This window comes from Bos grunniens, chromosome 2 (assembly GCF_055505025.1).
Source record: "Bos grunniens cultivar Pamir isolate PY7600 chromosome 2, Bosgru_T2T1.0, whole genome shotgun sequence".
Taxonomy (NCBI): Eukaryota; Metazoa; Chordata; class Mammalia; order Artiodactyla; family Bovidae; genus Bos; species Bos grunniens.
In genome coordinates this window covers 23,128,680-23,143,388 of record NC_141166.1, presented here as the reverse complement: position 1 = coordinate 23,143,388, position 14,709 = coordinate 23,128,680, and the positions used below count along the sequence as shown (strand labels likewise).

Sequence of the window (14,709 nt, the reverse complement as noted above, 5' to 3'; positions counted from 1 at the left end):
TGAAAAACTAAATGAAATTTAAAGAAATAAATTTTTAAAAGGCATAAATAAACATGTTTGGAAAGGTAGATTCAAGAGGCTTCCAAAATTCATATGCTCAAAGATACTTTTTATACTTCATACATGTCTAAGAAAATTAAATATTTCTAACAGTGCTTCATTTTATTCCCTCTATTGATGAATGACCATAAATGGGAAAAACTCTAGAAAAGCATCTTTTAAAAATTCACATTGACATTCATGTCCTTTCTGTTCATAAAAGAGTTAACATTACTTAATAGCATAGAAAAAGGCCTAAGGGTCATTTTCTCTATGATAAGTTGAGCTTCAAACTGAGAGAGATTTCTTATGAATTTAAAATTTTTTTTCAAACATTCCTATGTGAAACTTAAGAAACTTACATTTGGATACCTCTCATACTTTGGATATTTATGAAGTATTTAGAACTGTTCCAGAATTGGATGAGATTTCAACTTCATCGCTTTATTTTATTCAGTGTGGCTAATTCATTAGTTCAGTTAATTTCAGTTCAGTCACTGTCGTGTCTGACTCTTTGCGACCCCATGAACCGCAGCACACCAGGCCTCCCTGTCCATCACAAACTCCCAGAGCCCACCTAAACCCATTTCCATTGAGTCGGTGATGCCATCCAACCATCTCATCCTCTGTTGTCCCCTTCTGCACCTGCCCTCAATCTTTCCCAGCATCAAGGTCTTCTCAAACGAGTCAGCTCTTCGCATCAGGTGGCCAAAGTATTGGAGTTTCAGATACAATATCAGTCCTTCCAATGAATACTCAGGAATGATCTCCTTTAGGATGGACTGGTTGGATCTCCTTGCAGTCCAAGGGACTCTCAACAGTCTTCTCCAGCACCACATTTCAAAAGCATCAATCTTCGGTGCTCAGCTTTCTTTATAGTCCAACTCTCACATCCTTACGTGACTGGAAAAACCATAGCCTTGACTAGACGGACCTTCGTTGACAAAGTAATGTCTCTGCATTTTAATATGCTGCCTAGGTTGGTCATAACTTTCCCTCCAAGGAGTAAGCGTCTTTTAATTTCATGGCTGCAATCACCATCTGCAGTGATTTTGGAGCCCCCCAAAATAAAGTCAGCCACTGTTTCCCCATCTATTTCCCATGAAGTGATGGGACCAGATGCCATGATCGTCATTGTCTGAATGTTGAGTTTTAAGCCAACGTTTTCACTCTCCTCTTTCACTTTCATCAAGAAGCTCTTTAGTTCTTCTTCACTTTCTGCCATAAGAGTGGTGTTATATGCATATCTGAGGTTACTGATATTTCTCCTGGCAATCTTGATTCCAGCTTGTGCTTCATCCAGCCCAGCATTTCTTATGATGTACTCTGCATATAATTTAAATAAGCAGGGTAACAATATACAGCCTTGACGAATTCCTTTTCCTATTTGGAACCAGTCTGTTGTTCCATGTCCAGTTCTAACTATTGCTTCATGACTTGCATAAAGGTTTCTCAAGATGCAGGTCAGGTGGTCTGGTATTCCCATCTCTTGAAGAATTTCCCACAGTTTGTTGTGATCCACACAGTCAAAGGCTTTGGTATCATCAATAAAGCAAAAATAGATGTTTTTCTGGAATTCTCTTGCTTTTTTGATGATCCAGCGAATGTTGGCAATTTGATCTCTGGTTCCTCTGCCTTTTCTAAAACCAGCTTGAACATCTGAAAGTTCATGGTTCATGTATTGCTGAAGCCTAGCTTGGAGAATTCTGAGCATTACTTTACTAGCGTGTGAGATGAGTGCAATTGTGCAGTAGTTTGAGCATTCTTTGGCATTGCCTTTCATTGGGTTTGGAATGAAAACTGACCTTTTCCAGTCCTGTGGCCACTGCTGAGTTTTCCAAATTTGCTGGCAGATTGAGTGAAGCACTTTCACAGCATCATCTTTTAGGATTTTAAATAGCTCAACTGGAATTCCATCACCTCCACTAGCTTTGTTCATAGTGATACTTCCTAAGGCCCACTTGACTTCACATTCCAGGATGTCTGGCTCTAGGTGAGTGATCACATCATCATGATTATCTGGGTCATGAAGATCTTTTTTGTACAGTCTTCTGTGTACTCCTGCCACCTCTTCTTAATATCTACTGCTTCTGTTAGGTCCATACCATTTCTGTCCTTTATCGAGCCCATCTTTGCATGAAAATTTCCCTTGGTATCTCTAATTTTCTTGAAGAGATCTCTAGTCTTTCCTATTCTATTGTTTTCCTCTATTTCTCATTGATCACTTAGAAAGGCTTTCTTATCTCTCCTTGCTATTCTTTGGAACTCTGCATTCAAATGGGTTTATTTCCTTTTCTCCTTTGCTTTTTGCTTCCCTTCTTTCACAGCTATTTGTAAGGCCTCCCCAGACAGCCATTTAGCTTTTTTGCACTTCTTTTCCATGGAGATGGTCTTGATCCCTGTCTCCTGTACAATGTCACAAACCAGATCTAGTCCCTTAAATCTATTTCTCACTTCCACTGTATAATCATAAGGGATTTTATTTAGTTCATACCTGAATGGTCTAGTGGTTTTCCCCACTTTCTTCAATTTAAGTCTGAATTTGGCAATAAGGAGTTCATGATTGGAGCCACAGTTAGCTCCCAGTCTTCTTTTTGCTGACTGTATAGACAGTCTTCATCTTTGGCTGCAAAGAATATGATCAGTGATTTCGGTGTTGACCATCTGGTGATGTCCATGTGTAGAGTCTTCTCTTGTGTTGTTGGAAGAGGGTGTTTGCTATGACCAGTGTGTTCTCTTGGCAAAACTCTGTTAGCCTTTGCCCTGCTTCATTCTGTATACCAAGGCGACATTTGCCTGTTACTCCAGGTATCTCTTGACTTCCTCCTTTTTTGTATTCTAGTCCCTTATAATGAAAAGGACACGTTTTTTTGGTGTTAGTTCTAAAAGGTCTTGTACGTCTTCATAGAACCATTCAACTTCAGCTTCTTTAGCATTACTGGTCAGGGCGTAGACTTGAATTACAGTGATATTGAATGGTTTGCCTTGGAAACGAACAGAGATCATTCTTTCATTTTTGAGACTGCACACAAGTACTGCATTTCAGACTCTTTTGTTGACTGTGATGGCTACTCCATTTCTTCTAATGGATTCTTGCTCATAGTAGTAGATATAATGGTCATCTGAGTTAAATTCACCCATTCCAATCCATCTTAGTTCACTGATTCCTAGAATGTCGACGTTCACTCTTGGCATCTCCTGTTTGACCACTTCCAATTTGCCTTGATTCATGGACCTAACATTCCAGGTTCCTATGCAATATTGCTCTTTACAGCATCAGATCTTGCTTCTATCACCAGTGACACCCACAACTGGGTGTTGTTTTTGCTTTGGCTCCATCCCTTCATTCTTTCTGGAGTTATTTCTCCACTGATCTCCAGTAGCCTTTTGGGCATCTACCGACCTGGGGAGTTCATCTTTCAGTGTCCTATCTTTTTGCCTTTTCATACTGTTTATGGGGTTCTCAAGCCAAGAATACTGAAGTGGTTTGCCATTCCCTTCTCCAGTGGACCACATTCTATCAGACCTCTCCACCATGACCAGTCCATCTTGGGTGGCCCCACATGGCCTGGCTTATTTTCATTGAGTTAGACAAGCTGTGGTCCATGTGATCAGATTGGCTAGTTGTCTGTGATTGTGGTTTTAGTCTGTCTGCCCTCTGATGCCCTCTCTCAGTGCTTACTGTCTTACTTGGATTTCTCTTACCTTGGATGTAGGGTATCTCTTCATGCTGCTCCAGCAAAACGCAGCTGCTGCTCCTTACCTTGGACGTGGGATAGCTCCTCTTGGCTGCCGCCCCTGAGCTTGGGTGTGGGGTAGCTCCTCCCAGCTGCTCCTGGCTGCTCTACTAATTTATTAGTAGAAATAAGTTACTAGTGTAACCAAAGGATTCTGGAAACTGAAGAGAGATTGACCATTATTTTACTGATTTAAGCAAGTATTTCCCCACCCTTTCTTTCTTTCTTCCTTCTTTTCCTCCTTCCTTCCTTCGCTTCTTCACCCATTCCTGTCTCTCTCCCCCCTTGTATTCCTAACAGAACCCCCTTTGTGGTTGCTGTTTGTTTTGTTTTTCCCTTTATGCTAACTAGGTAAAAGTAGGGATGAGCTTGCGAAGTAGAAAAGAAGTTCAGTTGCTGCCCTCTCAACCTCAGTCATGTGTCAGTCAACAACATATATGTACTAGTATATATAAGTGAAGTGAGTGAAAATCGCTCAGTTGTGTCCAACTCTTTGCAACCCCATGGACTGCAGCCTGCCAGGCTCTACTGTCCATGGAATTCTCCAAGCAAGAATATTGGAGTGGGTTGGCATTTCCTTCTCCAAGTATATATAAAATAGATAACTAATAAGGACCTATTGTACAGCACAGGGAACTCAACTCAGTACTCTATAATGGCCTTATGGGAAGTGAATCTTAAAAAAGAATGGATATATGTTTATGCATAACTGATTAACTTTGCTGCACATCTAAAACCAGCATAACATTTTAAATCGACTATACCCCAAGAAAATTTTTCTGAAAAAGCAGTCTGCGAGTCATTGTCACAGATTCTTGTTTCCTTTTTAAGCCACTGGCAAGATCTCAGTTCAGTTCAGTTGCTCAGTCATATCCGACTCTTTGCGACCCCATGGACTGTAGTATGCCAGGCCTCTCTGTCCATCACCAACTCCTGACTTTACCCAAACTCATGTCCGTTGAGTCGGTGATGCCATCCAACCATCTCATCCTCTGTTGTCCCCTTCTCCTGCCCTCAGTCTTTCCTAGCATCAGGGTCTTTTCCAATGAGTTAGCTCTTCGCATCAGGTGGCCAAAGTACTGGAGTTTTAGCTTCAACATCAGTCCTTCCAATGAACACCCAGGACTGATCTCCTTTAGGATGGAATGGTTGGATCTCCTTGCAGTCCAAGGGACTCTCAAGAGACTTCTCCAACACCACAGTTCAAAAACATCAGTTCTTCTGTGCTCAGCTTTCTTTATAGTCCAAGTCTCACATCCATACATGACTACTGGAAAAACCATAGCCTTGACTAGATGGACCTTTGTTGGCAAAGTAGTGTCTCTGTTTTTTAATATGCTGTCTAGGTGTTCTTTGGAAAGACTGATGCTAAAACTGAAACTCCAATACTCTGGCCACCTCATGCGAAGTGTTGACTCATTGGAAAAGACTCTGATGCTGGGAGGGATTGGGGGCAGGAGGAAAAGGGGACGACAGAGGATGAGATGGCTGGATGACATCATTGATTCGATGGACATGAGTCTGAGTGAACTCCAGGAGTTGGTGATGGACAGGGAGGCCTGGCATGCTGCAATTCATGGGGTCGCAAAGAGTCAGACAGGACTGAACGACTGAACTGAACTGAAGTGTCTAACAAGATTTACCTGAAAGTAAAGAAAGACAATTGAAGATGAAATGTTCTATGTGGTACTTTGGGGCTTTTTTTTTTTGGATTCCAATTTTTGAGTATCTGAATACCAGTATAGCAGAATTTCTGATAACGGTTAAATCATGCTTTAACATCATATTGAATGCTAAAGTATAGAATATATTCACACTGTTGGAAATGTTTCTTCACCAGTCTCAAGCTAAAACGTGAACTGTCATCAGTTATAGATACACCTGTGCCCATGACCTTGCCCATCCTGGCTCACCTGGCACTGGTTTCCTCTTTCTCTTACAGCATAGGTGGAGAAGTGGGGCGAGGCCACGAAGGAACTTACGTGGGCAAACACTTCCGCATGGGATTCATGACAATGCCTGCGCCCCAGGACCGGCTGCCCCACCCTTGCTCCAGTGGCTTCTCCGTCAGGTCGCAGTCGCTGCATTCGGTCGGGGGCACAGACGACGACAGCAGCTGTGGCTCCCGGAGACAACCACCCCCCAAGCCCAAGCGGGACCCCAGTACCAAGCTGAGCACGTCATCTGAGACGGTCAACAGTACGGCGGCCAGTAAGAGCGGGAAAGGCCCCGAGCGGACTGAAGGTAAAACCAGCCAGGCCCATTTCACCTAGAAAGAGGCTTCACACCAAGTGTCCAGGCCCGCATATCCACCAGCATTTGCCTGGGTCACATGATCTTGTCTCCTCCACCTTAAGTCTTAGAAAAGAAGAATCCAGGGGCAATGGCTGTTCATTGCAGTGTTGCCAAATGACACCTCCCACAATATATTTAATTTATATCACCTGAAAAGGATGTGTTTTCTAGCCCCCTTTAAGGGGCTTTGAATCATTAGGAAATTATTTTGCCTAGAAGTATATCTAAAATCTATATTTTCTTGCTTTTATTCCTATTACTTGTATAATTATAGAAGTATTATGAGATTCCCAGGTGGTGCTAGTGGTAAAGAACTCACCTGCCATTGCAGGGGAGGTGAGAGGCAGGTTGGATCCCTGGGTAGGGAAGATCCCCTGGAGGAGGGAATGGCAACTCACTCCAGTATTCTTGCCTGGAGAATCCATCCCCTGGACAGAGGAGCCTGGCAGACTGCAGTCCATAGGGTTGTAAAAGTGTGGGACATGACTGAGCAACTTAGCACAATTGGACGCATCATGAAATCATAATGGGGGGCTTTGTAATGCCAGAAAATATAAAAAAGAAAAATCGTAATCATCTTTAGAAATAATCATTTCTTAATCATTTTGGTGTACTTCCAGTAAATTTGAATTTATGCATGTATGTGTGTACATTTGTAGCCTCTACTTCAATCCCTGTCTTCTGTTTTTACCATATCTACATTTTTTTCTCAGCCATGAAGTACATAAATCAAATATATCTTAGTCTCTTTGTTGGTCTATAATTATAAATTAGGTCAGATTAACCCCAGATCTCACTGGTACTTTAGCCTTGCTTGAATAAGTCAGTTTCAGCTTTCCTGAAATTTCCCCGAGAGTCCCTTGCAGGGCGAGTAGTCCCAAGTGAGTTTTGATACAGGTGCATTCAGATTGTTGTGTGAGTTGTGGAAGATGCTTCAGGGCATCCAGTGCTGACAGGACTGGCTTGAGAGCATGTTTCCTCCAGGTCCCATGGTCTTTCTCTTAGCCTGCCTGTCCCTGACATTCTTCCCCAGTGGCTCACGTGAGCACCTGGTATTCCAAGTTTCCCAGTAGCTTGCAACAAAGAGTGGACGCCAGCTGGTCCTTTCCTTAACTGGGCAGGTTTCTTTGTCACTTAGGCTCCCCTGTCCTTCACAAAAACTCCCTCATCTTGTGGTCTAATCCTCCCACAGAAATGTAAACCTAGCCTACGGTATGGTTACCCACGAAGCATATTCCATCACTTCTAACATCTTCATCTTACCTTTCACCTGTATCAGTATCCAACGGCATATGTAGCCAAAAAGCAAAAGCTTCAGAGAATATTGAAGAATACAAATAAATGCCTGGAGATTGAGCTAATCCATACTTTCTTCAGGGAAAATCTCCACTTAGGCTCAGTTTCTTCTACTTCATATATAGTCAGAAATACATCACAATTGTGGGTATGTGTGTGAGATTATATGTGTAAATAATATGCATTTGTGCATATTTACAAAATTGAAATCCTAGTGCATAGTTTTGTGCTTTGTATTTTCACTTGTTTTCTTGTGATTATTTTCCATGGCATTCAGTTTGCTGGGAAACGCTGGTTTTAAGGAAGGGCATGAACATCATGGTACTTTGTGCAATTGTTATCTTTGATGAAGTCTTAGTTGGGCTTCTCTGGTGGCTCAGATGGTAAAGAATCTGCCTGCAATGCAGGAGACCTGGGTTTAATCCCTGGGTCAGGAAGATCCCCTGGAGAAGGGAATGGCAACCCACTCCAGTATTCTTGCCTGAAGAATTCCATGGACATATGAGCCTGGCAGGCTACAGCCCATGGGGCCTCAGAGTCAGACACGACGGAGTGGCTAATACTCAACACACCAGATTGGTTCCAGACTGTTCTGCTGTAATCAATCACACTGCAATGAAGGGTTGTGTGTGTGTGTGTGTGTGTGTGTGTGTGTGAGTGTGAGTGAGGGGGTGTCTATTTGTGTAACTCTTTTGTTCCTCCACCTTGAAACAGATTTGAATTCTGAGTCTTTTTTTCTCATGATTCAAGGTCATCAGTATGTCCTTCAACTTGTAACTCACAGATGTTTTAGAGATAGTGTTAATAAACTAAAAGGCTCTAGAGATCTGTGTTTTATAAATTTTAAATATTGCTCCTAAGTTTTCCCTGATATTGATACATGGTGCCTTTTGTTTCTCTTTATAGTCTATGAGGTTATTTCCAGAAGTCACCTCTTCTTACTTGTACTGGCAGAAAACTACATAATCAATTACATTGCATTGTTTTCAAAAGCAGATTATGATTTAGAACAATGGTCTCTGAATGATGAGGGCCTGAATGTAATCTAAAACGATTCAAGAATAAAGGGGGATAAAAGAACCATTGGAAGGGGAAGCGAAAAGGAATCAGACTAGGTGAGCAGCCAGTAAAAGGGTGTGTTATCAGGTGAGGTAACAGTGCTGGAAATACCCATGGAAGCAGTGTAACATACACATCTCAAAATAGTCCCCTCCCTGGGGAGGGGAGCTTGGGGTCTTCAGAGTGGTCATGTGGAAAATTATGATTGCCCCACAGAAGAAATATTTGAGTGGTGATTCAATTGTCTTAAAGACAGAACTGATTGCCATTCATTTGAAATGCTTCAGGTAGCTAAATCCTGAGATAGAGAAACTCATAAGTCTCTCAGATCCCTTCACCATATCAAGATTTAAGGCTCTAAATAGCTCATTATCAAAGAGAAGACAGGAAGTCTGTTATCTTTATTACTTCTGAGGCAGAAGAGAAGACAGTGAGTAAATTAAAGCAGTAGCAAAAGCTTATCTCAGACTTGGAAAACTACCTTATGGTCCGTAAGGCTTATTAAACACTAAGTTCAAGTTCAACATCTCTCCTCAAAAGGACTTCTAGGGTGGTTAAAGAGCCTTCAGCTGTAGTGCCTCTTTGAGGATGGTCAATGGACCAGAAGGACTATTAAGATTCAGTGCAGAAATGGTCAACTTTTATAGAAGAGTGATTTTTCAATGCAAATTTCAGCTTCTCTTTGGAGCACTTAATCAAAAGGCAACTGCAGAACTGGATATATTCAAATCTCTTTTACCAAGGTATGACTTCAATAACAGGAGAGAATCAGAGCTCAGTTCAAAGATGGGAGAAAAATCTTGAGTCCAAATGCATGTATTCATATGTGTGTACTCAAAGTGAAAATTATGTAACTATGTAGATTGTTCTTTTATGAATCCTCAACTCTTTATAATTGTGAGTTAACTGGACTTCATTATGGAGCATATGTTTTCTTTACAGTTTTTCTGGCTTTAAGAATTATAACAAAGATGAAGAGTGACTTTTATAAATCTTAGTTTGTCTTTTCTTTTTACATTAAATGTCAGCAAAGTCAAAATATTGATTCTGGGGCATTAGAATGATTTCCATGGTAACCAGCTTCTATTTAAGTCAGGGATTATGACTTCCCTGAGGATAAAAGTAAAAAGGAAATGGCCTTGTAGCAAAACAGCTTTCAGAGTAGGAAAGAAATAGTTTAATGATGAACACAAACAAAAAAATCACATACCAGGAAAAGTATAATTTAGCTTTAAAAAATCATAATTGTGTCATACTGAAAATATATATTTGCAATTCTATTTTAAGATCTTTCATAATGATACATTTCAAAATGTATACAGTAGAGAAGATAAATTGACCATAAATATGCAATAGATATTTTAATTGCTCTTTCTATTGCTTCAGTGTAATACCTGCTGAGTTTGAGGAAAGATTAGACGAAGCAAAAGGAGCTAACTAGAAAGGATGAGAGACCTGACAACTACATCTGTAGGATGCAGGAAAGAGCAGTAATTGTGCAAACTCACATTCTCCATTCCCATTGCTCAGGTCAACACGTATTTCATTTCTTAATAGAGTCATTTGCAGAGATGCTCTGTGGTGCAGGCAAAAGAGACTGTGCTTAGAATCTACAAGCAAACATTGACTTTGAGACAGTGATCTAATGAGACTGTTTCTTCACCTTTAAAATGATGATGAGGCACTGAAAACTAATCATACCCTGCCCCTCTCACAGCCTTATGACCATACAGTTGGCTAATGCCCACAACTGTGCATGGTAAAAAGAAAATGCTATGCAAACGTAAGTTCATATGATTTTAAATGTGTACTTACACTTATTAACTGAACTGAACTGAACTGAATTGACTTCTTAACGGGCCAGTATAACATGAAATTTTGGTTTCATGTGCACACATGCTAAGTTTCTTCAGGGGTATCTGACTCTTTCCAACCTTGTGAACTGTAGCCTGCCAGGCTTCTCTGTCCTTGGGATTCTCCAGGCAAGAGTACTGGAGTAGGTTGCCATTCTCTTCTGCAGAAGATCTTCCCATAGCACATATATTAAAAATAAATAGGAGAAATACAGAGGTTGGTTCCCTCTTTGCCCACTTTCTGAAGAGATTTTATTATCAATGGGTGTTGAATTTTATCAAAAACTTCTTTCACATCTGTTGAGATGATCATATGGTTTTTATTTTTCAGTTTGTTACTGTGCTGTCTCTCACTGATTTGCAGATATTGAAGAATCCTTGTATTCCTTGGATAAGTCCCACTTGATTGCATTGTATGATACTTTTAATGTTTTGTTAGATTCAGTTTGCTAGTATTTTCTAGAGAATTTTGCATCTACATTCATCAGTGATCAAAATGTTAGTCAGTCATGTCCAACTCTTTTTGACCCCATGGATTATAGCCTGCCAGGCTCCTCTGTCCATGGAGTTCTCCAGGCAAGAATACTGGAGTGGGTTGCCATTCTCTTCTCCAGGGGATCTTCCTGATCCAGGGCTTGAACCCCCGTCTCCTTAATTGCACACAAACTCTTTACCATCTGAGCCACTAGAGAAGCCCTCATCTTGGTCTGTACTTTTCTTTTTTGTGATATCTTCTTCTGGTTTTGACATCAGGGTGATAGTGTCCTTGCAGAATGACCTTGGGAGTGTTCCTTCTTCTGCAATTTTTTTGGGGGAAAATTTTAGAAAGATAGGTGTTAAGTCTTCTCTAAATGTTTGAGAGAATTCACCTGTAAAGCCATCTGGACCTGGACTTTTGTTAGCTGGAAGTTTTTAAATCACTGTTTCAGTTTCAGTACCTGTTATTGGTCTGTTCATATTTTCTATTTCTTCCTGTTTCAATCTTGGAAGGTTGTACCTTTCTAAGAATTTGTCCATCTTTTCGTTTTTATTGACATATAGTTTACAAACAGAAACAGACTTAAAGACATCAGAAACAAACTATGGTTAATGATGGGGAAATGTATGTGGGGGAGGGATAACATGAGTTTGGGATGAACATATACACACTACTATATGTATGGTAGATAACCAACAAGGATCTCTATATAGCACAGGAAACTCTACTCAATATTCTCTGATAACTTACATGAGAAAAGAATCCAAAAAAGAGTGAATATATGTATGTGCATCACTGAATCACTTTACACCCGAAATTAACACAACATTGTAAATCAACTACACTCCAGTAAAATCAAATAAATTAATAAATATGTAAGACAGGAAAGGAAAAGCCATACACACATATCTTATATGTTAGGCTTAAAATTTTTACACAATGACCCAAATAAACAGAGAAATATTTTCTGGTTGTATAAACTCTTCATAATAGCATGACATTAATATGTTTAGTGTAATGAAGAAAACATATTTTTATTAAATCAAGTATTTCTATACTTTAGACTCCATTAAAAAACTTAAGTATTCTTTTTTTGAAGTATAATTAAGGTATACCATTATGTTAGTTGGTGCTTCCCAGATGGAGCTAGTGGAAAAGAATCAGACTGCCAATGCAGGCAATGTTAAGAGACATGGGTTCGATCCCTGGGTCAGGAAGATCCTTTGGAGGAGGGCATGGCCACCTATTCCAGCATTCTTACCTGGAAAATTCCATGGACAGAGGAGCCTGGTGGCCTACAGTCCATAAGGTCGCAAAGAATCAGATACAACTGAAGCAACTGAGCATGCACGCATTATGTTAGTTTTGGCTGTACAACATATTGATTGAATATTTGGATATGTTGCATAATGATCACCACGATAAATCTAGTTAGCATCCATCACCATACATATTACCTACTTTTTGGTGACAAGAACTTTTAGAATTTATTCTCTTAGCAGCTTTTAAGTATGCAATACAGTATTATTAACTGTAGTCACTATGCTGTACATTCCATCCCTAGGACTTACTGGAAGTCTGTTCTTCTTAACCCTCTTCACCATTTCTCACACACCTTCAAAACTAAATGTTCTTAACTTTCTTTTGTTTTAAATTCTTCTTTCAAGTAATTGTCAACACTTAGTTTATTATATTGCTTCATGATTATCTTCAGAAGACAATGAATTAGGATGGTTCTCCTGGTTTCTGATATTACCTTCTAGATATATTTGTTAGAGTCATGTCTATGAATCAGAATTTGGAATACATGCAGAAACATTTGGAATCACAACATGTCCTCAAAAACTTGAACTGTGAGGTTGAGCCAGAACCAAAGGAAGACTAAATTCATTATAGGGTCACTGCCTTAAAAAAAAAGAAATGCAAATCCCTCTTTCAAGATTACCAAAATAGATGACAATCTTCAGCAATGTTGCTTTTCCTTTCTTTCTTTATTCTGCCAATTCTTTGAGTGTCTACTTGGTTGTAGGGAAATCCAGCAGTGAACAAAATAGAAATGGTCCTTTCCTTTATGTTCTTTGTATGTGCTCAGTCACTTCAGTTGTGTTCGACTCTGCAACCCCATGGAATGTAAGCCCACTAGACTCCTCTGTCCATGGGATTCTCCAGGCAAGAACACTGGAATGGGATGCCATGCCCTCTTCCAGAGGATCTTCCTGACCCAGGGATTGAACCTGTGTCTGTTATGTCTCGTGCATTTGCAGGCAGGTTCTTTACCACTATTGCCACATGCGGAGCTCTTCCTTCATGTTACTTACAACCAATTTTGTTTCCAATTCTCTAGCTCAGCCTATTTCCCTCTATTTACACCATGAGGCAAGCACTGATCTGTTGTTGTTGTCGTTCAGTTACTCAGTCGTGTCCAATTCTTTGTAACCCCCCTGTCCTTCACCATCTCCCAAAGCTCGCTCAAACTCTTGTGTCCGGTTCTAACTGTTGCTTCTTGACTTGCATACAAGTTTCTCAGCACTGATTTACAGGAATATTTTCTAGAAAACAGAAAATCTGGCATGACAGCCACGTGAGCATCATCTGTGTAATTAGTTGTTTAACTCTGGAAGAAACAGTTTAGCACATTTTAATAATGTGTTTTTGTCCTACAAAGAATATTTGCTGTTCTTTCATTGTTCAGTGCTAACAATTTAAAGATGCCTGTATTTGATTTTGTACCAATGTACAGCTTTGTAGGCAATCTATAGGCATTTGAGGGGAGAGGAGAAACAAGTTGAATGTAATATTTATGTTGGGGAATTTACAAATTTTCCAGGTCAGAATTCCAGTTTGGGAACTTGATTAAGCCCCAGTCAGAGCCAGCCATAAACTTGGTTTTGCTTTTCTCAGTGACTAGCCCAGATTTCTAATCCTTACAAGATATTTATAAAAATTAGACTGTGCCTTTTATGACTCAGCATGAAATATTAGAAAAATATGGGCTTCATAGGGAAACAGACATTGGTTTCATATCAGTGCTGCCAACAAGTAATACACTCTCTCTCACAGACACAGTTTTCTCATCTGTACAATGGGAATAGCAATATTGGTCTTAGGCGGTGGATAGAATCTTGTCCAAGATTTTTATCCAGGATTCTCCACTCCCTCGTACACTCACCTTGGATATTCCCTGGAACTTTCATACCATTGGTGGCCTTAAGATTAGGGGGCCGTGTGGCAAGGAGTGTGTTGTTGTTTGTTGTTGTTCAGTCACCTAGTCGTTTCTGAGTCTTTGCAAGCCCATGGTCTGCAGCATGCGAGGCTTCCCAGTCCTTTACTATCTCCCCGAGTTTGCTCAAACTCATGTCCATTGAGTTGATGATGCCATCTAATCACCTCATCCTCTGTCATCCTCTTCTCTTCCTGCCCTCAATCTTTCCTAGCATCAGGGTCTTTAAAGTCAAGGAATGCGGGTGGTCTCTAACAACTGAGCGTAGTCTCTGGCTAAAAGCCAGCAAGGAAACAGGGACTTCAGTTCTATAACTACAGGATCTGAATTCCACCAACAACAATACTCAGCTTAGAAGTAGAGTTTCTTCTAGAATCTCCAAAAATGTAGCCTGGCTGCCACCTCGATTTCAGCTAGTGGGACCTGAACAGAGATCCCAATCTTCTGGGTTCCAGAAGGGTTCCATGGCCAGGTTCCAGTCATGCCCAGTGAAAGTGAAAGTCACTCAGTCGTGTCCTACTCTTTGAGACCCCATGGACTATACAGTCCATGGAATTCTCCAGGCCAGAATACTGGAGTGGGTAGCCTTTCCCTTCTCCAGTGGATATTCCCAACCCAGGGATCAAACTCAGGTCTTCTGCATTGCAGACAGATTCTTTACCAGCTGAGCCACAAGGGAAGCCTAAGAATACTGGAGTGGGTAGCCTATCCCTTCTCCAGTGGATCCTCCTG

General features: G+C 40.5%; 1 protein-coding gene across 4 annotated transcripts in view; it reads left to right on the top strand.

The window, feature by feature from the left end:
- NYAP2 (neuronal tyrosine-phosphorylated phosphoinositide-3-kinase adaptor 2) overlaps nucleotides 1-14,709 on the top strand; it is a 324,463-nt gene that overhangs the window by 137,495 nt on the left and 172,259 nt on the right. For all 4 annotated transcript variants that reach the window (XM_086365602.1, XM_086365612.1, XM_086365628.1 and 1 more), the window contains one exon: nucleotides 5,719-6,020. In XM_086365602.1, coding sequence (XP_086221728.1) covers nucleotides 5,719-6,020 — 302 coding nt within the window. The remainder of the gene's footprint in view (nucleotides 1-5,718; nucleotides 6,021-14,709) is intronic.